This window comes from Beta vulgaris, chromosome 6 (assembly GCF_026745355.1).
Source record: "Beta vulgaris subsp. vulgaris cultivar EL10 chromosome 6, EL10.2, whole genome shotgun sequence".
NCBI classification, from domain to species: domain Eukaryota; kingdom Viridiplantae; phylum Streptophyta; class Magnoliopsida; order Caryophyllales; family Amaranthaceae; genus Beta; species Beta vulgaris.
The window spans coordinates 57,240,992-57,264,839 of NC_079207.1; the positions used below are offsets into that span (position 1 = coordinate 57,240,992).

The 23,848-nt window shown below is 35.2% G+C and overlaps 1 protein-coding gene across 2 annotated transcripts; it reads left to right on the forward strand.

Moving 5' to 3' along the window:
• The first annotated feature begins 10,392 nt into the window (after window positions 1–10,392).
• LOC104897308 (proteasome subunit beta type-7-A) lies at window positions 10,393–17,709 on the forward strand. 2 transcript variants are annotated; one of them, XM_048637488.1, is made up of 9 exons: window positions 10,393–10,563; window positions 10,678–10,835; window positions 11,596–11,737; window positions 15,913–16,009; window positions 16,113–16,182; window positions 16,266–16,370; window positions 16,615–16,713; window positions 16,853–16,940; window positions 17,319–17,709. In XM_048637488.1, the coding sequence occupies exons 2-9, from the start codon at window positions 10,692–10,694 to the stop codon at window positions 17,390–17,392; spliced, it is 819 nt and encodes a 272-aa protein (XP_048493445.1). In that variant the 5' UTR covers window positions 10,393–10,563; window positions 10,678–10,691; the 3' UTR covers window positions 17,393–17,709. The 2 variants fall into 2 exon arrangements, with proteins under 2 accessions (XP_048493445.1, XP_019105928.2); XM_019250383.2 differs by having other exon boundaries at window positions 10,394–10,563; window positions 10,651–10,835.
• Window positions 17,710–23,848: the final 6,139 nt, after the last annotated feature.

The window sequence follows — 23,848 nt, forward strand, 5'->3', positions numbered from 1 at the left end:
AAAAGGGACCTCGCATGTAAGGAGGAGTGTTGAAGCTATGATGTATAAATGCGACTTGCGAGCGTCCCACATTAATAAAAAAAGAGAGAGATTGATTTACTTTATAATGCAAAGGGGCTACTCCCCTTATTGCCATGTGGTTTCAAGGTGGAAACTCCTTGTTCTTATGAAGTGGATTATCTCTCTTTGTGATGGATGCGACCCAGGTTCAAATTTAACTGTATAAAGTCAAGGTAGTTAATAGTCAACTTATTATCCGCAAGGTTACTACTACTCTTTTATATGAACCATTATTTATCAGTAACCTTTCATCCAAGGGAAATTGGAGCCAAATAGTGCTTTGTAACCCAATAAAATGATTTGAGTCATTTGTCTCGCAGGTGAAATTTAGTATTGTTGATGCATCACTTTTTATCATTTGTCTTTTCAATAGAGTGTTTCATTTATTTTCAAATGAAAGAATATATATAAATATTAGATTGCTAAAGTTGTACTCTCAAAATTAATAACTACGCTCCTACTGGCAAAAGCATGATTTTCAATATTTCTATCATACATTAAAGTGCGATTATGAATTTTAGGGATGTATTTAAATTGGTTGTCAAATATATTATGTTCGTTTATCTAGGTCAAATTTATATGTCATTCGTCTAAATCAGATGTGATATATAAGTACATCATAAGAAATCCCAAGAAGCTATGGATTAATGTTGTACTATGTACTACTCCCTCCGTTCCAAAATATAGTTCTCATTTCTCTTTTTTCACGGTAACTTATACAAGTAGAATCTAAGAGGGATAGTAAAAAAAATATTTATTTAAATAAATGTTGTATGGAAAAATATGATTTTAGGAGAGAGAATGGAGAATAATTGGTAAAAGAGTTTTAATTGTAACATTTTGGTTGAATAAACAAAGAAAAAACCAAAATTATAAGAAGCAAATAAATGATGGGACACAGTTTTTCTAAACAAATTATGAAAAAATATGGAACTAAATATGAAAATGGGAAGTATATTTTGGGACACCCAAAATGAAAATGGAAACTATATTTTGGGACGGAGGGAGTACCTCTTTATTTTTTTAGATGCACCATTTGTTTTTTTTTACATTTGTCGAGATGCTTTTTTGCACGTTCGTATCTCTTATTGGGTGTAAGTAAAAATTATAAAAATTTGATATTTGGAATCCTCACATTGAAACGAATCTAACAAGATCTCACTTGACTATGTTTTTCCTTATATAATAATGCGAGATAGCTTTAATAAAGTTGATTGATAAATAGTGCTAAAAAGACAAATGGTGACACTAGAAAATACGGAGATGGATGAGATAGAAATGTCAATATAATTATATAGTGTAGTGTTGTTCTTCTCCTGAACAAAACAATACCAATATGCATTGCCAATTTGCCATGTGATATGCTGTATAACTGCTAGGGATATTTGTTTAAAATTTAATGGCAGTATATTGACTCCCGAAAATCTTAATGGTTAGATATATCTGATGGTACATTATGGTGAAATTGGTGACGACTTTAGCATTATGGTATTAATGTCCAGAGAAAGTCGGTTTTTATTGGCAACGTCTAGAGGCTAGTTAATGCACTTCTTTTATGTACTTTCTTTTAAGAGCATGTTTATATGCTTAACTTTACAAAAACGACAATTCATGATCTCTCTCTTACTCAGTTACTTGAACGAAATGGATTCATGATTCATTTACTAATCACTAATCTTTGTTTTCGGAATAAGATAGTCCACCTAAATTTCTTTTTTTTCTTTGTGAAATTGAATGTTGAACGTACCCAATCATACAAACTTCAAGTTACACAGACTCTGCAGATGATGACTTTCAAACTGACCTTCTCCCTTCTTTATTTTTTATTTTTGAAAACTTTGTCAAAAAAAAAAAACTTTACGAGTTTATTTTTGCGAAAAAATTCATTATAAAACATTTTTAGCAAAAACAAATCAGAAGTTTTTTTTTTTGCAAGATAAAACCTTACAACATTTTTCGATGTTTGGTAAGTGTTTGTTGTACACCCCTTTTCCAAATTAAAATTAACTTACTTACCCTCACAAAATAATGTATAGCGGAATTAAGGATTGTATCCATAGGAGCAATAATACGAGTCAATAATTAACGCAAACAAGGTCCTAATGTACCCTAAGGGAAAAGTGATTGAAATATGGGTGGGGGATTTGGAATAATGCACCAAGAACTACAATAGGCAAATTAGTAAATGAGAGATAAACACAATAGAAAAAAACTTGGACTCGATTAATATCCACTTTCACTAAGTTTTCGATCATTGAACTCACAATCCTAACAAATCCTTTGATCACCGACCTATTGGAAAGCTTAGACCTTTATCCTCTTAGATCGTGGTTAAACAAACACGATCAGCGTGGTTTGAAACCTCTTACTATTTCTTAATTAACTTAAACATTTAGCACTTAAGTTCAAACCAATAGTAGCATTAAAATCGAAGAACAATAGGGTTGTCAATGTTACTTATGCAATAACATTCAAACAACAGGTTAAGTTCTCCCTAAATTTAGCATCAATGTTCAGCATACCATTCTCCCTAAATTAGTTAATTTCCACAAATCTTCGATCATCTTCTCCAAAAAGGTCAATCACTCTCGTAAAGTGGCTTTAGCTAGACAATTTGACATGCTTCCTAATTCTTCCCTTGGCAGATTTCTTGGAATCTTCTTCAGCTCCAACCATCCGCCTAAATCTAACCTTGCCCATATCACTAGTGGAAAAAAGCCAATCTAATGCGGTCAAAATCGAGCTTACTGATGTGGTTTTGGTCCGCATCAGACAGGCTCGCAACAGATCCCAATTATTTACTGATGCGGTTTTAAGCCAAAACTGCATCAGTTAATCGCATTAATTGATGCGGTTTAAAGCTGAAAACCGCATCAGATTTTTCAAATTCATCTAAAAAAAAAGTCCAAACATGCATCATGGAGGTCTGCACTATCTTTCAAAGGTCCATATATATAATTCTATATTAAACGGACGAAAAAAAAACACACAAAGCCAGAAAAATGAGTGAAGCTTGTACATCAAATTTTGAAGCTTGTGTACCATAAAGGTGCACATATATATAAAAAAAAAAAAACCAAAATGTATATATACTTATATATACAATAACAATACATACCAATTTACCTTATTTTCAGTTTCCAGAAAACGTATATATATTATATACATATACATACCAAAAATATATACCAAAATTTCCAGTTCAACAATGGAAAAAACCAGAATTACAAAAAACAAAACGAAAAAAAATCATATCTAACTAAAAAATACAAACGAAAAAACGCATATAAACTAACTAAAAAGACCAGATCTAACCAAAAAAAAAGGAAAAAACGTATATAAAGTGAACTAAAATTACAAAAAAAACTAGATCTAACTAAAAATGTAAATTACAGAAAATTGAACGAAAATTACAAAAAACAAAAAACTAGATCTAACTAAAAAACGTAAATTACAGAAAATGAAAGAAAAAATGAACTATGAACTAGATCAGATTTTCGTAATTTTTTCTAACATTCAAATTCACAAACCCTAATCCGAGAGCAAAATCATAAAAAGAAAACTATCATTCAAATGCTAAAAATCGACACAAAGAACCCTAAATGTTACTAAAAGACTTGCCGGAAACGACGAAAATAGAGGAGATGCATCGTTCGCTTCACTTGCGCAGCTTTGTTCGCGAAAAATGAATGGTTCATGGCAGAAACGACGAGGAATTGCGGGTACTTGCCGGAGATGACGAAGAAACGACGAGCTGTGAGGAAGATGGAGAGAATGAAAGAGGAAAGTGAGAGTGCATAGATCGAAGAAAAGGAGAGGAGAGGATGAAAGAGGGAAGTGAGAGTGGGCGTTTGAGAGAGGGAGGAGAGATTGGTGGCTGGGATTTAGGGTTTCAACAGACTGAAATGGGATTTAGGGTTTCATAAGAGAAGAGAGAGGGAAGAGGGTGGGTGGGAGAGCACACTGAAATGAGATAAAACAAAAAAAGGCCACATGTTTTTTTAAAATACGATGAAATGGGCTCAAGGAAAATGGGCCACACAAAAACTGGACCACGCGTTTTTTGGGTGATTCTTTTGAGCGAAATTATAACTGATTTTTCGATGCGGTCCAACAAACCGTATCAGCTTTTTTAAAACCGTAGTGGTTTTTTTAATCTAATGCGGTCCATAAGAGGACCGCATCAGATTTTTTACTGCCAACTTTCCCTCCTATTTTTTGGTTGCTTTTTGGATGCGGATTTACAAAAATCGCATCTGTTACTAAGTGACATATAAGGTTTTTTCCACTAGTGTTTGTCCAAAAAACAAATCAAAGAATTAATATTTGGGAATCTGGCTTCCTCTCCAAAGAGGGATATTAACTATGATACATGCCAACCTCAAAGCCCTACCGGCTTATATTTGCGCTTCAACAATGTTAAGCCCTGGAATTGCTACCTCTATTGATTCTCTTCACAGGAAATTTTTTTTTGCGTCAAAATAAGGATAAAAACGCAACCCCACTTATTGCTTGGGATAAAATATGCAGAACAAAATCCCAGGGGGGTTAAGTTTTAGGAAAACAATGCCTATGAATTACGCCTTTATTGCAAAGTTTGGATGAAAAATTCTCACTGATGAACCAAATAATTTTTAGGTTAAACTCATCTTAGACAAGTATCTCCAAAATAAATCATTTTTTAATTGCCAACCAAAATCTAATGACTCCCCAATTTGGAAGAAAATACTTGAACGTCCATTACTTCATAGAGGCATTTGTTGGAAAATCGGAGATGGATCTCAAAATTTTCTTCTGGCTCCGTAATTGGTGCCTAGATGAAAATCTAATGACCACTTTAAATTTAAAGGAGAACTAGGTTGATGTTAACCTGCTATTAAAAGAATTCATTCTACCGAATAGATCTTGGGATCTTCTCAAATTAAAAACTCTTCACCCTGACCACATCATCAACTACATTAAAGGTACCCCATAACCTTTTGCCTCAATCCCCGATGAACCTATTTGGTGCCCTAGTCCTTCAGGCCTCTTCACAGTCAAATCCGCTAATTGGCTGGCTCACAACTGTAACACCCCGATAATTCTCTCTTTTCAGAAATAACTTTAGAATATAAAACTTAGAGAATTACTCAGGCATTATCGCCCGTGTGATAACGTATCGGCTTATTCAAAATTTTACAGCAGAAAACAATTTACTAAAACCAACTTTATTAAAACTCACTAAGTAAAAGACAATGTCGAGAATCCAAACAACCAACTTAAATAAACAACCATCTAAAATAAAATGTTCCTACGAAAGCATAAATTAAACTATGCTAGAAATACAGTCTCTCCACTCCAGATTCCCAATGCAATGCACATCTGCGAACCTGTAATGTCAATGCAATATCGACTCTGCTCACCAGAAGGATCATCACATGATCAATAAGCAAAGCCATGATCACACACACAAATAAAGCACGTAATCAGCAAAGTTGAGTACTACATATCAAACATAAGCATTCCTAAACATGATACTAAATAATAACGTGTAGGAATAAATAATAAATAAACATATAATAATCTGCAGGCAACTTTTACTGAACTAAACTCAAAACATCTTTTTATTACTTTAATGGAATAGTTATTGGACGAGTTGTCTTGCCTACTAATGTGAAATGCGGGCGCGACTCCGCATTTTAGAGTGACCTGCGATATCGAGGAACCTTTGAAATAAAAGAGGGATGGTGATCAACCCATTCTTAGAAAAGCTATGGCACGCTCACCATAACCCCAACCCTTACGTCCAACTCTAGACGTGCACAAGTCTAAAGTCTATAACTTATTCTCGTTGCACTTTACGTTATTTACATATTATTACGTGTGTTGACACACACACACACATACCAATAACATATAAATAAAATCAGACAATCACCACAGAACTTCTTTTATCTTTGGATTTAACAAGTGATCACAACTTACAATCCAAGACTACTTTAATTCCTTCTTAATCTTAACTTCCTTTAATTGTTGAACCTAGCCAACAATAATCTTACCTTTATATAGGTATAACTTGTAAACTTACCAAATAAGGTCCACGACCCTCATAGGATAATAAAATGATATATACTTCTCAAAGAATACATGCATTACATGATTCACTTTAACATATACTAATTCTTATGCGAATTAATAAATTAACTAACTTGACATGCTTGCATCAATTATTCCATGTAAACATATAATTCAATATTCGTAAACAATTCTAAGTCACATGTTGCACACAGGCATAAAACATGTAAAATAATTCTAGAAATCACATATACGAACAAATCAGGTTCCTATCCATGATACTAAAAATTTAAACCTTCCTTAAAACATGATACTAAGCCACATAGCACGTAAATAATGTACGTACCTCGTATATACTAGCCTGTAGGCCACTTTTAAATCGTTAAAAGTCTCCTACAATGTTCTCCGCCTAGAAAACAAGTAACTAAAATTAATAACTTAAAATAAAATTATAGCAGCTTTAAATAATTTAAAACCCCTTTAAAACACGTTTTAAAATCGATTTTAAGTGTCAAACTTAAGTTATTTTTAATTCCTAGAATAATACTACTATTCTAGCAATTAAAAATCCTTAAAATCTCCATAAATACCTCTTTTCTGAAATTACAGCACTTTTAAAATCTAATAACCCTTCTTAAAATATGTACAATGTATTTAAAATTACGTACTAAGTAAATGTCATAGTTCATAATATATTTCTTTAGTTTCTAGCAATTAAAAACTCTAAAAACTCTTGTTTTCATGATTAAAACTAAAAATAAACTCAATATAACAAATCTTAAATTTTTTATAATATATAACATATGTGCCGAAATTATATATCTAAAAAAACAGTAATTTAACTAGTAAACATGATTAATAATAATAAAATAACATAAAAACCTAGTCTTTTAATGGAATCTTAGAAGGAAGAAAGAAAACAACCAACAAACGAAGGAGGAAGAGTAGCGTCGGCAAGGACAACTCACGGCAGCAGCACAACGGCGGAAATTCAGAGACTTTAGGAAGGCTTGTGATGTTTCTTGTTGAAGAAGAAACGTTACTTGAAGAAGAAGAAACGAGATTTGAGAGAGAAAACCGAAAGAAACGACGCACAAAGAGGAGAGAGAAAAAGTCGAAGGAAGAAAGGAGAAGTGAATGACGTGATTTGTGGAGAAAATAATTGTGTGAGACAAAATAATTGGGTTTTAGGATATTTATATAAAGGCTTCCCTTTTTGGGCTTAGGAAAAGAGATAAGGTTTAATGAGATTTGATGACTAATAAGATGAACAACTTAGGACTTTAATCATCAACATGACTCTTTTCCTTTTTATCCTTTTAGGATTTTCGATTCCATTAAACTTCTTTTTCAATATACTTTAATATTTAAAACTTTTATCAAAACATGCTTAATTAAAATATTTTCAATTTTATTAAGCCATGAAAAATAATTTCATTTGACTTTTAAAATAGTCAAACTTTTTAAATAGTCAAATCATTTTCCAAACTCATTTGAGTCTAAATATAAATATATAAAGCCTTAAATATATTTATAAAATCCTTTAAAATTGTGGGGGATTACAACAACCTTCCCCCTAATAAAGAAAATGACCCCATCGTTGGATTTGGAATCTCGATCTCCTACCAAAGCTAAAGATTTTCCTATGGCAAATCTACCATAATAGTCATGAGGTTTGAGCAACTCTTGCAGAAAGAAATATCATCTCTTTTAGTCACTATGCCCTTTGTACCTCTCATGAGGAATCCATAAATCATCTCTTTGGAAACTGTTCCAAGCTTCTTCCTCTTTAGCAGCTTAAATACTTTAACGATTGGTTGCCCCATACCTTAACTAATGATTCTTTATTAGATACTATTTCTAATATACTCCCTCCGTTTCCTAAAGATCTTCCCTCTTTCCGTTTAAGGGTGTTTCCAAAAGATCTTCCCTCTTTTGCTTTATTCCTTATTTGGCAAAACAAATTTCCCTATTTACCCTCTCATGTCACTATCATATGGTCCACCATCACATTATTAATTCAATTTTACTCCCTTTCTCTCTCCTACTTTTTAACCCTTTTTATTTGTTTATTTATCTTAACCCCTTTCTCTCTCCTACTTTACTCACACCATGCCCCACATAACTTGATTTTCCTTGGAATCTGTAGGAACAGTAAGTGGGAAGATCTTTAGGAAACAGAGGGAGTAGATTGGAATAAAGACTACACTACTAAATTTATCTTCCTCATTTGGAGTATTTGGAAATAAAGAAACAATATAATCTTTCATAACGACTCTCTCGATGTTTATAGGATTCTTCACAAAGCTAAATTTCTATTCTCAGAATGGAGTCTTTAGTAATGCAATTGATTATTGTTATTCCTCTAGCTCCCCTTTTCCCACTCTCCCCTCCACCACTCCACTCCCAAGTATCCTTCTTCCATCTTGGTAGCTTGGGAGCCTCCTTCATCTCCATTCTTTAAACTCAACTTCGACGGCTCCGTTCGTGATTCTTCAACAGCAATAGGGTTTATCATTAGAGATTCCAAGACCAACCTCTTCAAAGTCGTAGCCTTAAACCTTGGAACGTCTTCATCTCGGTGGCAGAAGCTACGACCCTTCAGCATGGAGTATGACTAGCTATTCAAAATACTATTACTCATCTACACATCGAAGGAGATAACCTAGTGGTTATCCATTCTATCTAAGGCATCTGGTCCCTCCTTTGGTAGATCGCTCACATAATCCAGAATATTCATACTTCTCTTCGCTCTTTCTCTTCATGGATTATTAGGCATGTCTACCGTGAAGCAAATAAAGCAGCTGATTGGATTGCAAATGTCGGCCACCTCATAGATTCTAAGTTTTTTGTATTGAAAATTGTACTCAGTCAGTTCTTTACTCTATCCTTGTAAACGATAAGGTCGAAGCTCCCCTCGAGAGTAGGTTCTCCTAACCTTCTTTTCTTTACCTTTATAAATAAAACCTTGTAGGACTACAAAAGGTAAAACGTATATGGAGAATTGGCGATATAATGAATAAAGATTTAACCCAACTAACAAAGTTTTCCCTTTTTAATATATTCACGTTGGATTGCAGTACGATGGTTACGGCCATGCATAGTGATCATTCTATTAACAACAATATAGCTTCTACTCTTGATTTATGTAGGGTATTGCCCCATGAAATGCCAGGCGCTAGGATCATCTATGAAGGAAGAGGAGCGAACAAGTTCGCGGACCATATCGCTAAGACTGCTAAGGGGAGAATGAATGGACTCATTATCATTTGTATTTTGTCGACCCGTCCCCCGATTGTATGAATATATATTTATATTATTGATCGTCAATGTTGTAGCAACGTTACTAACCTGGATTCCCATACAGAATCCCAAAAAACTGTAATAGATTCTTTTAGTAATTAAATCTCCTCTTTCTACCAAAAATAAAAAAAAGAATTCAGGAAGAGGCTGCAAATCAAGTATCTAAACTTGGATCTACCCATAATTTAACTTTTACTTGATTTGATTTACGAATAAATTGTACTCCCTCCATTACATAATATAGTGCTTGTATTTCATTTTGGGTATCCCAAACTTTATATTCTACCTAGTTTATTTTCTATCAATTTGTTTAGATTAACTTATCCTCAATTTTTACATAAATTCTCCAAAAATATTCCTATCTTTCTCTTAAAATATGTGCTCCTATTTATAGCTATGTACCATTCCAAAGAAAATTTACCGCATTTTGATTTTTTGGAAGAAAAAAAACAAATAGTTCCAAAACAAAAGTACTTTATTAAATTTTTTTATTTTGAGAATCCTACTCCTCTCTCGATTCTCCTTTTCCCGTAAAAAGGAAAAAAATAAGAACTATATTATAAAATGTAGGGAGTAAAAGTAATGTTTAATAACCTCATAATATAATGAAAGACACCTTAAAAACCAATAACGCTAACAAGTTCGATTCTGAGCACATAAAGCTAATCAAAGGTGAGTTGTTATATAAGCAATCCATTTTACAAAGGAACTTAACAAATTGTCCAGATTCAACAAAAAGTTAAAAGGTCGATCTAATTCAATCTGAAAATCCCGAATAAAAATCGATAAAATAAAATTGAAGCAATCAGTATAAAGATAAACAAATCTCATAAATCCAGTCCAAAATCCGACCCATCACAATACCTAGTTACCTACGCACAAGTCTTATGAAAGCCCATTTCATTTAGTTAGTTTGTCGACTAAGCAGACTCTGGGCCTTTTACATATTGGGCCAAAAATTATTCCCGTCAAGAGGAAAACCAAAAAAAAAATGCCAAAAGCCATGAATCCGATTTCTTCTTCTCCAAGTTCCTCACTTTTTCACCTTAATTAAAAACAACAAAAAGTTTCCCATTAGTTTTCTTCTTCAAATCCTCACTCTTTCTTCTTTTGCATTAGATCTTCACTACATCACCCTCACATTCGGTAAGTATCAAATTCATGCTTCATCAATATTCTTCCTTTTCAGTGGATTAATTTCTGAGATTTGCTTTCTTTTGTTCTTTGATTTAGGGTTTTAGCGAATTGCGATTTTTTCAGAAGAGATAGAAAAGATGACGAATGCGCCATTTGAAGTTCCGGCAAAAGGTGGATTTAGCTTCGATTTGTGCAAAAGAAATGAAATGTTGTTGAAAACGGGACTTAAAGCTCCAACTTTTCTCAAAACTGGTACCACTATTGTCGGACTCGTTTTCGAGGTATTAATTGCAAATTTCTCTACTTAATCTTACTTATAATCAGTTGTATTGTTTTTTGTATTGAATTTTGATCGCAGGTTTTGTTGTTTTTTTTGTTTTTTTTGCTTTGATGATCTGTTAAGAATGTGTGAGGCAATAAACTTTGTTAATTGGAATGTTTTAGAGCATTTTGGTACTATTCTAGTCATTGGTTTATGTGAATCTTCATCATAATCATGTTTCAATTATCCATCAGGGATTTGAATTGTGAATGAAGGTATTTTTCATGAGCTACATCAACTTAATTTGATGTTGTTGTAAGCAGTGCTAATTAGTTTGAATGGCCTGATTTGCGGACGTAAACGAGATTTAGTCAAACAATACGGGTTTACTTAGTATAAATGAAGAAGCTGTTTGAATTAAGATAGAGTGATTTATATGAAGAGTGACGACCTAGTGAGATTGGCTTCCTTGGGACAATGTTTTACTTAAATGAGCCTGTGTTATGGATAAGGACTAATCAAGGATGACTTTACTTCTCTCTAGTTTGTTTTCTTGTCCGAATGACTTGCCTGATTTATGGTTTATTATGCCTTGTGCCATGGAACCTGTACTTCTTCGTTCTGATAAATAACCGTTGTCTCATATGAACTTGTAATGGGATATTACTATAAAACTTCATTATGATCAAGTATTAATTTTGATTATTTTGTTGAAGCATACGTGATGGTTAACTGCATTGTGCTAACAAACTTTGACAAATCGTGGCCAATCTAATTAGGACGGTGTCATTCTTGGAGCTGATACAAGAGCAACGGAAGGCCCAATTGTTGCTGACAAGAATTGTGAAAAGATTCATTACATGGCACCAAACATTTACTGCTGTGGTGCAGGGACTGCAGCTGATACCGAGGCAGTAACTGGTGAGCACCCTTTTTTTTCATGTGGCTAAGTTAGAACTGCTGTGTTCCTCTTTGGCCTTGCCTGTAGTGTGTCAAGATATATCTCCCTCCTCAATTGTTTCAATATAAGAATATTGCTTAAGAATTGAAGATCCATGAATTTCAATGCGCATGCTTCAAGAAAATTTGTTTGGGACTTGTTGGAATAGCAAACATTGCCTTTTGGACAAATCTATAGGTAGAATGATGGTGTTGATTTGTAGGTTTTTTAATAAAATGTAAAGAACATTTTTAAGTTCTTAGTCATATTTTCTGGTAAGATGGGGTTTAACCCATTATAAATAACAAAAGAATGTTAATTTACTCAAATTGACTTTAATATTTTACTCCTCAACCCTCAAGGGATAAGATTGTAATAAGAATCCCCGTCATGATAGTAACAATTGTGACTGTCATTTGCTGTTTGAGAACCTATATTCGGTATTTTTTCTTTTCCAAGTCAGAGTCTGTTTGAAGGTTAGACCTCTGTGAAAATCTATTGAGATGTTTCTGGCAATCTAAGCCATCAAATGATCAACTCATCTCAATTAAATTAAAATATTGAGGACTAGGCACACTTTGTAATCAGAACAGATTCTGACACCAAGTGGAAGAGCGCAGTCCTGTGTTTTGTAGTTTTTCCTGAGTCAGAGTTTGTTTGAAGGTTACACCTCTGAAAATGTAGTGAAATGTTTAGACCTCTGCGAAAATCTAGTGAGATGTTTTTAGCAATTGAAGCCATTAAATGATCAACTCATGTCAATTAAATTCAAAGATTGAGAACTAGGCGCACTTTGTAATCAAAACAGATTTTGACACCAAGTGGAAGAGCGCAGTCCTATATTTCGTAGTTTTTCTGAGTTTGTTTGAAGGTTAGACCTTTGTCAAGATGTAGCGGAATTTTTTGTGGCAACATACGCTACCAAATGATCAACTCATCTCAATATAATTCAAATGCTGAGAACTAGGAGCACTTGGTAATAAAAATAGGTTTTGGCACCAAGTGATAGAGCTTAGTTTTGTGAGTGTTGATGTTTGTGACAGTTTACCAAATAGATCAAGGAGACTATTTTCAAAGGGATGAGGGTAATTCCCTTCTTGAGCTATGAAGCACGGGTACTTCTCTCACCTGCCGTATCTCGTACCTGGGACGGGTACGAGTTGGGGACGGGACAGATACGGCAAAAATACGTCAAGTCGTATCTGGAACTTGGAGACGACCGGTGTAGTTGTAGTTGTGGACGGCTAGAGAAAGCAGCGGGACGGGGTTAGAAGCTTTATGACGTACCCCACAGTGCGTTAATATCGTCTTCGCTCCGTTAATGTCGGCTTTATCGCTGCATCCCACCCGTTAGCTATATGCCGGTGGGATTCATCGGGAAATGTCTAGTTATCTACTGGTTTACCTTTTCTTTGTTTTGGTTTGAATGTGGGGAAAGGGGAGGGGAAGGGTTGAGGACTTTAGGCACGTGAAATAGGGGACAATGCTGATACAACTGTCCAACACTTTTTTTTTTTTTTTTGTAGCCATAGCCTATAGTGCGCTGCAAGTTTGCAGCCCTTTGACTCTCTAGTTCATTTTATGTGTTTCTTTCTTTCTTTTATGTTTTTATTTGAACCTAATCATCTGTAACTTTTAGCTTTATAACCCCATAGAAACTATAAATTTTTATCTATATTTCGTTTAATGTTTTTTGCACCATTTTTTTTGGAGATTATATGTATGAAAAATTATTGTAATATTATTCATTATATATATATATATATATATATATATATATATATATATATATATATATATATATATATATATATATATAGAAGTGAGTTCATATGAGAATGCATACTTATATGAGAAATGAGAATAAATTTTACATGCTATAACTTTTACGAATAAGTGATGTAACTCCAAAAACAAAATATTTGAAAAAAAAATTCAAAAAAAAAATATATTTTTTTTGAATTCAAATTTTTTAAGAAGGATATAACTCTAATGAATAAGTGTTGTAACTCTAAACCAATCATGTGGTTGAGATTCATTCTCATTTCTCATGTAAGGATCATTCTCATGTGATCTTGCCTCTCTCTCTCTCTCTCTCTATATATATATATATATATATATATATATATATATATATATATATATATATATTCCGAATCTAAGCCGTACCCATTTTTAGAAATTTTGATTTTTCTGTTTTCCGTCCCGTATCCGTATCCGTCCCCATATCCGTATTGGTGCTACCTTGTTCTTGAGTGGGTTTAATTATAATAAGTTGTTCTGTATACTTCTGTATATCTTGCATGAGCTACATCACATATATAGAATCAGTTGTGGCGAACATGCTTATGGCCTATACAGAATACAAAGGATTTGCATCAGCATGCATGGTGAATGGAAATAAATTGTGTGGAGGGGAGACCTTGTAGAATTTTAGTGGGTAAGAAGCTTTGAAGTATGAGGGAAGTTTTTTTATGTATATAACAGGTGCTTGATCCTTATAGCCAATTATGTGAGAGAATGGATCTCATGTAGAAAGGGGAGTAGATGAATGAGTAGGTAAGGGGAGTAGAGTAGGTAGGTTTCTAAGGTGAGGGTATGAAACTTTTTTTTTTTTTTGAATCAATGATTGTAAGTGTGGGTGGATTAAATGGATTGCAACTAAGATGTTGTGTGACTGTAGCTTACCTATAAGGTTAAAGTATAAATTGTATAGAAGGCCAGCTAGAATACCGTTATTTGTTATGGATCAGAACATCGGCGTTGTTTTAGAACCGCAAAAGAAAAAATCAAAATCAAAATAAAGATGTGCCTCACTTATGAGATGCGCCTTTGTCCTTGCACCTCACGCTTAGGCTCCAGGGACTCGTTGCACCTCCTGCCTTTTAAAACTATTACATCGGGCATTTGGTAAGGACCCTATTGAGAAAATGTGTGTAGCATATACGTATATTGAGATGGAAGAAGCTTTGAGTTGTAGTCTTGTAGATATTGAGGAAAATATAAGGATGATTGGCTAGGTTGGTTTTAGCATGTGCGACATTGACCAAATTGTGGACTGGTAAGTTAAGATTGAAATTATGGGAATTTAGAAGAAGATGAGTAAGACCAAAGATTACTCGGATGGAGTCAAAAATTTATTAGCAACATGGGTTTGCTGATAAATTAAATGGAGGAAGATGATCTTTATAAATGGCTACAAGAGAGAATTGGTTGGTTCATGCATTTGGACTACATCTTTTTTGGGGATTAAGGCTTGGCATTGTTGTTTAATTAGACATGGTAAATGAAAAGGATGGAAGATATTTAATTTTTTCTAGTGATGCATAAACATTGTCTAGTCACTAAACCCACCACCCACCGGAATCTCACTAAGGGTAGTATTATTAATACCAATAGGTCTGCAAAGGGAGTTTTTGATTGGCAAAAGTGATAACAAAAAGCAGTTTATGGCAAATTTTATTTGCATTAAATGAACATTAATGATAAAATTCCTATGAAACCATTATTTTGATGTGGAATCAACATATTAGGCATAAACTTTGTGCTATGGTTTTTAATATATTTGTGAGCTGCTTGAATTTTACAGATGATGATTCTAGGCTAGGCATTGTTTTGGTGCATGTAGTCTGAGTATGGAACTCTGAGCTACATGATAGAGTTGATGAAGTTGATTCTTAGATTACCGAATTTTCTTGGATCTTGAAGTTCCCTATGTAATTTATCTTCCATGAGTCCATGACACACATTGAAAGTGTTCCATACAGGGGGGGGGGGTAGGTCACATGATCTTTTACAGAAGCTGTGAATTTTAACACTTTGAAATCGATTAGGGCTAAATTACTTTGCCAGAAGTCAAATTTGGTGACGAAACAAAACAATTTTCTGATTGTTTAACTTCTAATTACAACTTTGTATTCGATGAATCTGCAAACATTTGCTATCAGCTATTTCAGTGAAGCAAAGGGTAGTTTTCTTAAATGTTTTTCTGGCCACTGTACTTTGTTTTCTAGATTATTTGTCCCTTGTTTATAAATTTTTTCATCTGTCTACAAGGAAAAAAGAAAACAACATGGATACACTCCATTTTTCTGATATCTGGCTTATTCATATTGACTACGTTAGTCTTACATCGCTCTGGTGTTCATGTATGTAGACATGGTTAGTTCCCAGCTAAAACTTCACAGGTATCACACTAGCCGTGAGTCAAGGGTTATTACAGCTCTTTCTCTTCTGAAGTCTCATCTTTTTAGGTAAGATTGTGACTTCTTTTGTAACAAAAGTAAGTTTTATATATATGCTCATGCAACTAGTTCAAAGTTGATCTCCTAACACCAACTTAATTCTGTGGTCAAGGCATCAAGGACATGTCTCCGCGGCGCTGGTGCTAGGTGGAGTTGATGTGTCTGGACCACATCTTCACACTGTGAGAAATTTCTCAGCTTATTGTGAATGAAGAATATAGCTATCTACTGTTGGTTATCAGTCGCTTATAATTTTACTGCGCAGATATACCCTCATGGATCAACAGACACACTTCCTTTTGCTACAATGGGATCAGGTTCTCTTGCTGCAATGTCCGTCTTTGAGTCAAAATACCGTGAAGGACTCTCTGTAAGCTGGCATTAAACTTGGATGTGCTTGAAATTTAGCCTAAAGATTACTGTGTTGGTCTTTTATGCATCAGTAGAATTATATTATCGTTCTTGGAAAAGCTTGATATCAGATGCTGGACAGTCGTGGATGTGGATACTTAACTAATTAAAGTGATTTAGGCTGCTTTTTTGTCAGTTTTTGTTTGAGCTTTCTTTATTGCGTTCCTTAAAGAGAATGCCTACATTTTTTCTTGTGCATGCAGAGGGAGGAAGGAATTAAAATAGTATGTGAGGCAATCTCCTCTGGTATTTTCAATGATTTGGGAAGTGGAAGCAATGTGGATGTATGTGTCATAACAAAGGTCTGTTCATCTCTACCTACAATTGTCAATATGTTTTGCTCCCTGTATCTTGTGACATCCTACTGCTTTTGTCTGCCTCAGTATCAGGCTTATAAGTTGTTATTTATTCATCTATATTTATTTCTTGTTGCTTTCACAGGGAAATGTAGATTATCTAAGAAATCATGTGCTACCAAACCCTCGTACCTACACAAGTGCAAAGGGCTATTCATTTACTAAGGCTACAGGTGAAGTACTCAAGTCCATCTAATTCTTTCATTTCTGCCAACTTTTACCTCATCTTCTACTGACCATCATAATATTTTGGTCGTATGTTCAAATAGGTATCCTGAAGTTCATATTACATGGTTTAAATTGTTTGACTATATTCTGTTTTGTATCTAGGGACAATGTGATTCAGAAATGTTTTTTTTTTTTACCGTATTCCATATAGTGATGGTGCGTAGAATTATATGGATGTTATGAAGTTTTTTTGGTTTGTGCTAAAAGTTATGCTTTTTATCTGTATTGCTACATTACCAGTATATATTTTGATAAGATTTATTTTTTAGTTGTGTCTCTTTATATAAGCTAAACTATATATTCTATTATTGTTGTGTTTGCAGAGGTCCTTTCAACAAAGGTTACATCGTTGAGTCTTCAAGTGGCTGAGGGAGGTGAAGCAATGGAAGAAGAATGATGGTTTTGGTCAGTCGTGTATTTGTATTTGTGATTGCAACATGTTTCATCTAAATCTAAATGCAGATGCTGATATCCGAGTTCATAGCGGAATACTGTTGTGTTCTGTGAAACTTAGTCACTCCTATGCGGACAAAAAGATGATAATGGATTACTACATTTCCCTTTCTTTTTATAGCTGCCTGTCTTTCTCATGTCGCTTAATTCTTCGGTAGTTTAGACTGCAGTAAAAGAGCCCTATCATGTTGCTTCATTGTAACAAATTGATATTGTATGGATTTTGCGCATTTGAGATTTTAAGTAGAGATTTCTCTCGTATTTTACGTTTGCCTTTAGTTGGCACCGGAAATGGCAATAGGTCGGATTCGGGGTGTGCTTAGTTTGACCAAGATCTGCCTGGATCCATCGGTTCCACTCCATAAAATCTAGACCATTACTCAGACATGAGTCTAGCGTTTTTGGAATCTGAAACGAGTCCTTAAATTACTTATTTAATCGCCTATTCATCCTTTTTGTATTATGATCCGTTTGGTAGGGCGAAAACATTTTCAGTGTAAAATGATTTTCATGGAAAACAATTTACAACGGAAAACACAATTCTAAAATTAGTTTTTCGTTGTTTGGTTCGATATAAGAAAAATGATGAAATGAAAGGAAAATGAAAGGGAAAGTACAGAGGTAGTGAGAGGAGTGTACAAGAGAGATACGAAAAATAGTTTTCTCTTCATTTTGAAAGGAAAATGGTTTTCCATCATTGGGAGAGTAATTTTACCCCAAGGAAAAATAGTTTTACACTCTTTTGCCAACCAAACAATGTAAAATTAAAAATAGAGGAAAAACAGTTTTCCGGGAAAAACACCCTACCAAACAGAGCCTTAATCTTTTTTTGTCGCTGAATTGTTCAACATAGATAACAAAGTAAGTGGTAAGCACGATCATTAACTTCACCAGAGTATTGAAAAATGCTCATATCAATGAGAGCAACTTTAATGGTTCGTTAAAATAATACTTTGATGAAATATGGTGGTCCATATGTCCACATATTCAGCCCATGATATATTAGTCCAGCTTATGTAATAGCCTTTTACTGTTTTGTCATATAGTGAAAATATCTTTCTAGGGATTGATGTAAACAATATAAATAGTACTAGGTTGTCTATTTTAATATATCAATCAATGACATAGAAAAGCTGCGCCGCAATTGTCTCTCATTCCTTCACTCTTATTCATTTCTTTCCTTCTTGAGCAACAATGAACTGCTCAACATGGTATCAGAGCTGGATGTGCGACCAATGAGAAGAAATTGCGGAACAGAAGCTTAACCAACATTCTAAACCTCTCTACCTTCATATCTTAAGTTAAAAGTTTGAAACCTTGCTGTAAATGGCTGGTGGTAAGGAAAAAGTAAGTCTTTCAGACATACAAAACCCCTTGTATATTCATCCATCAGATGGTCCAAACTCCGTTTCTGTAGAGAAGTTGCAAGGTGCATCTGATTACAGACCATGGAGAAGGTCAATGGAAATCAGCCTTGCTTCCAAAAGGAAACTGGGGTTTGTCACTGGTGTGATAACAAGAGACAAGGAAGATACTCTGAAACAAGATCAGTGGGATACTTGTAATCATATTGTGATTGCTTGGATCCATGGATCTGTGTCTGAACAGATTAAGAAGTCCATACTGTACCTAGATACTGCTAGAGAGATATGGATTCACCTGGAGAGAAGGTTTTGCCTAACAAATGGCTCAACTAAATACAGGTTGAGTAAAGGGTGTTATGAAACAAAACAAAGTGGCTCATCTGTGAATGACTACTACACAAAGATGAAAGGGATGTGGGAGGAGCTTGAGTCACTGAACCAGCTACCACCTATCACAAAAGTCACAGCAGAAATCACTGCATTTGTTGAAGCTTTGCAGACTCAGAAAGAAGAGCAGCAATTGTTCCAGTTCTTGAATGGGTTAGATGAAGACTTCAGTGCCCAAAGAAGCCAGCTACTGATGCAGTCTCCTTTACCTTATGTGGAGACAGCTTGTTCCTCTCTCCAGCAGGAGGAATCCCAGAGAGAGATACTGAATATCTCTAAGCTGAGCATTGAAAGTTCAGCAATGTTCAGCAAAGGAGGAGGACCTGAAGGATGTTGTTCAGTGTGTGGGGGGAAGAATCACGCATCTGAAGCATGCTGGCATGTGATAGGGTTCCCTAAGGGACATCCTAGGAATAAGAAGCAGAGCAGGTACTCTAACAGAGAAGAAACATCTTCAAATGCCAATAGAAGATGGAACAAGCCTAAAGGGAACAGAACAGTAGCAAATGCTCAGAGTCAAAATGAAGGAGGATCCAGCTTGATCACTCCACAACAGCTTGAACAACTTCTCAAGTTGCTGCCTTCCATTCCTATGACCTCAAAATCAGGGCCTGAGACTGAGGAAGAGATTGACCACTCATTTGCAGGTATGGTGACATGTTTTTCAGCTTTTGGTAATGCAATTGCTTGGATTATAGACTCAGGAGCATCTGATCATATGACTTGTGATCAAGGCCTGATGTCTAATATTAAAGAAACCAAAATCAGACCTGAAATAAATTTGCCAAATGGAAAAACTGCCTTGATTACTCACACTGGAAATGTGAAATTGGAAAATGATTTGAAGTTGGAGAACGTGTTGTGTGTGCCTGAGTTCAGACACAATTTGTTATCTGTAAACAAACTTGTGAAGCAAGATAAGTGTAAAGTAACATTTTATCCTGCATTTTGTGTCATCCAGGACTCAGTTTCTCAGATAATTAGAGGAATTGGGAAGGCTCAGAGTGGTTTGTATTACCTGCTGAACATACCACTGAAGAAGGTGCATAGTGAACTTAAGAAAATTTCTGGTGCTAAAAGAAGTGTAAACAAATCTAATGTAAATCATGTAGTTAGCAAGAAAAATGACTATGTGTTGTGGCACAATAGACTAGGGCATGCACCAATGAACAAGTTGAGAATGATTGAATGTATTTCAAATACTTGTGTTGAAACTGATGATGTTTGTTTAACTTGTCCTATGGCAAAGTTTACTAAATTGCCTTATTCTCTGAGTGATTCAATTGCATGCATGCCATTTGAACTTGTTCATATTGATATTTGGGGACCATACAAGGTGAACACAAGAGAAAAGTTGAGATACTTTCTCACTATTGTGGATGATTACTCAAGAGCTACTTGGGTGTATTTGCTTGCTCTGAAATCTGATGCTCTAAGTGCTATGAAGCTGTTTAGTAATTTTTTGGTGAATCATTTTGGTGTGGCCATAAAAAATTGTGAGATCAGACAATGCCCTGGAGTTCAAGGAAGGAGAATGTAAGAAATTTTTTGGTGAACAAGGGATTATTCATCAGACTTCCTGTGTGGATACACCACAACAAAATGGAAGACTGGAGAGAAAACACAGAAATGTGTTAGAGATGGCAAGGGCATTGAGAATGCAAGCTGGTTTGCCACTGTGTTACTGGGGTGATTGTGTACTAACAACAGTGTATCTCATTAATAGGTTGCCTAATTCTGTTATAGGGAAACTCACACCATTTGAAAAACTCTTTCACAAAAAACCTAACTACACTCACCTTAGATCATTTGGGTGTCTTGTCATGGCAAACAATCCTTCCAGAATTCAAGATAAATTTCAAGCAAGAGGCATTCCCTGCTTGTTTCTAGGGTACCCAAGCAATCAGAGAGGGTACAAGCTCTTAACTCTCACAACCAAACAAACCTTTGTGTCCAGACATGTGAAGTTCTATGAGCATGTTTTCCCATGTAACAAATTCAGCCAAACCACTTATTTTCATCCACAACCTGTGTTCATGCCCTCAAACACAAGACCTACAAATGATCAAACTAACTTTATTTCAGATGAGAATGAACCTGATATAATGGATGACCCTGAACCAAACACCACAACAACACTACCAACTACTGAACCTGCACCTACTGAACCTGCACTTACTGAACCTGATTCCACAGTTCCTGAAATAGCTCAACCACAACAAACTACCACAGCTGACATGAACCTAAGGCAATCCTCTAGAACAGTTAAAGCCCCAGCCTGGCTTAAGGATTATCACACCACCCTGCAAAGCAGAAACAAGGGAGATACGCCACCTTCTCACATTGCTAATGTAGCTAACCTTGCTGTTCACTCAAAGTTCTTTGCATTTCAGGCACAAACAGCAAGTGTGGAGGAACCTACTTCATTCAAAACAGCAGTGATGAAGAGTGAGTGGGTGAAAGCTATGAATCAAGAGCTAGAAGCTCTGGAATCCAATAAGACATGGCAACTCACCACACTTCCTCCTGGAAAGAGAACAATAGGATTTAAATGGGTGTTTAAGACTAAGTTTCAACCTGATGGAACTGTAGAGAGACATAAAGCAAGACTAGTAGTGCTGGGATGTAGACAAAGGGAAGGAATTGATTATGAGCAAACCTTTGCTCCAGTAGCCAAGATGACTACTGTCAGATCCCTCTTGGTTGTTGCCTCCATGGAAAACTGGGGTGTACACCAAATGGATGTGAAGAATGCATTTCTTCATGGTGATTTGGTGGAAGATGTGTATATGAAGATACCTGCTGGTTACTCAGGGCCAGGGGTACCTATGGTTGTTGGTCAGGGGGAGAAATCTTACATCCAAGCTAATCCTAACATTGTGTGCAAGCTGCAAAAGTCTTTGTATGGGCTCAAACAGGCCCCAAGGCAATGGTTTGCAAAACTCTCTGCTGCTTTAATTAGTTTTGGATTTGCTCAATCCAAAGCTGATTACTCTCTATTTGTTCCCAAGCAACAACAAAGCATTGTGACTGTGCTATGCTATGTAGATGACCTATTGATTGCTGGAAATGACTCTAACCTTATTACACAAGTCAAGCAATTCCTTGCTTCTCAGTTTCACATGAAAGATCTTGGACACTTAAGCTACTTCTTAGGCATTGAAGTGAATAGATCTTCTCAAGGCATCTTCCTATCACAAAGGAAGTATGTCATGGATCTTCTCAAAGAATATAATCTTCAAGATGCCAAGCCACTCAAGCTGCCCATGGATCCTCACCTCAATTTGACACATACAATAGGTGATGTTCTTCCTAGTCCTACAGAGTATCAGCGCTTGGTGGGAAAACTCATCTATCTGACTATTACAAGACCAGATATAGCCTTCACTGTTCACATTCTTAGTCAGTTCATGCAGAGACCTACAACTGTACACATGCAAGCTGCAAAAAGGGTATTGAGATATCTCATTGCCAATCCAGGACAAGGGATCCTACTAGCTGCAAAATCTGCTGCTATACTCACAGCCTATACTGATAGTGACTGGGCTGGGTGTCCTAACTCTAGGAAATCCATCACTGGTTTTTGCATCTTGTTAGGTGATTCTCTCATTTCTTGGAAAACCAAGAAGCAGCAAGTTGTTGCTAGGTCCAGTGCTGAAGTTGAGTATAGAGCAATGGCACTCACTACATGTGAAGTAACATGGCTCACTCATTTGCTTAAAGATCTTGGCATTTCCTCTCTCTCACCAGTGGCCTTGAAGTGTGACAATCAAGTTGCCTTATCCATTGCTGTGAACCCAGTCTATCATGAGAGGACGAAACACGTGGAGGTAGACTGCCACTTTGTAAGAGATAAAGTATCTCAAGGTCTCATCAAACCTGTGTATGTTTCTACACACAATCAACTAGCTGACATCTTAACCAAGAGTCTACCTGTGGACAAGCATCAAGGTCATCTGTCCAAGCTAGGAGTTCTTCCTCACCACTCCAAGCTTGAGGGGGAGTGATGAAATATGGTGGTCCATATGTCCACATATTCAGCCCATGATATATTAGTCCAGCTTATGTAATAGCCTTTAACTATTTTGTCATATAGTGAAAATATCTTTCTAGGGATTGAGGTAAACAATATAAATAGTACTAGGTTGTCTATTTTAATATATCAATCAATGACATAGAAAAGCTGCGCCGCAATTGTCTCTCATTCCTTCACTCTTATTTATTTCTTTCCTTCTTGAGCAACAATGAACTGCTCAACATACTTGGTTAAAATAATAACTTTAGCTAATTCTATCTTTAGCCAACTTCCCTTTAGTGGCTTAGCTAAACTATTTTGTTGCTTAGATAGGTCCCATAATCATCTTTTTCTTTTTTTTTTATATATAAATTATCATTTATTGAAAAGCTAAGTGGGACCCAACATTTTGGCTAAGCCAATTTGTTTAGCAAAGCAAAATTTCATTTTATGCTCCAATGGTTAAGTAACTAGCTAAGTATTTTGCAAAATTGCTAACAAGTACTTCTTTTGTATCATTTGAGTTGCTTTGATGCTTATATAAGTTCATATATACTTCAGTGAATGACAAGAATATCAAAAATATTTCATTTCCTAGTCTTTTCTCCACTAGCTTCATAATTTATTTCCTACT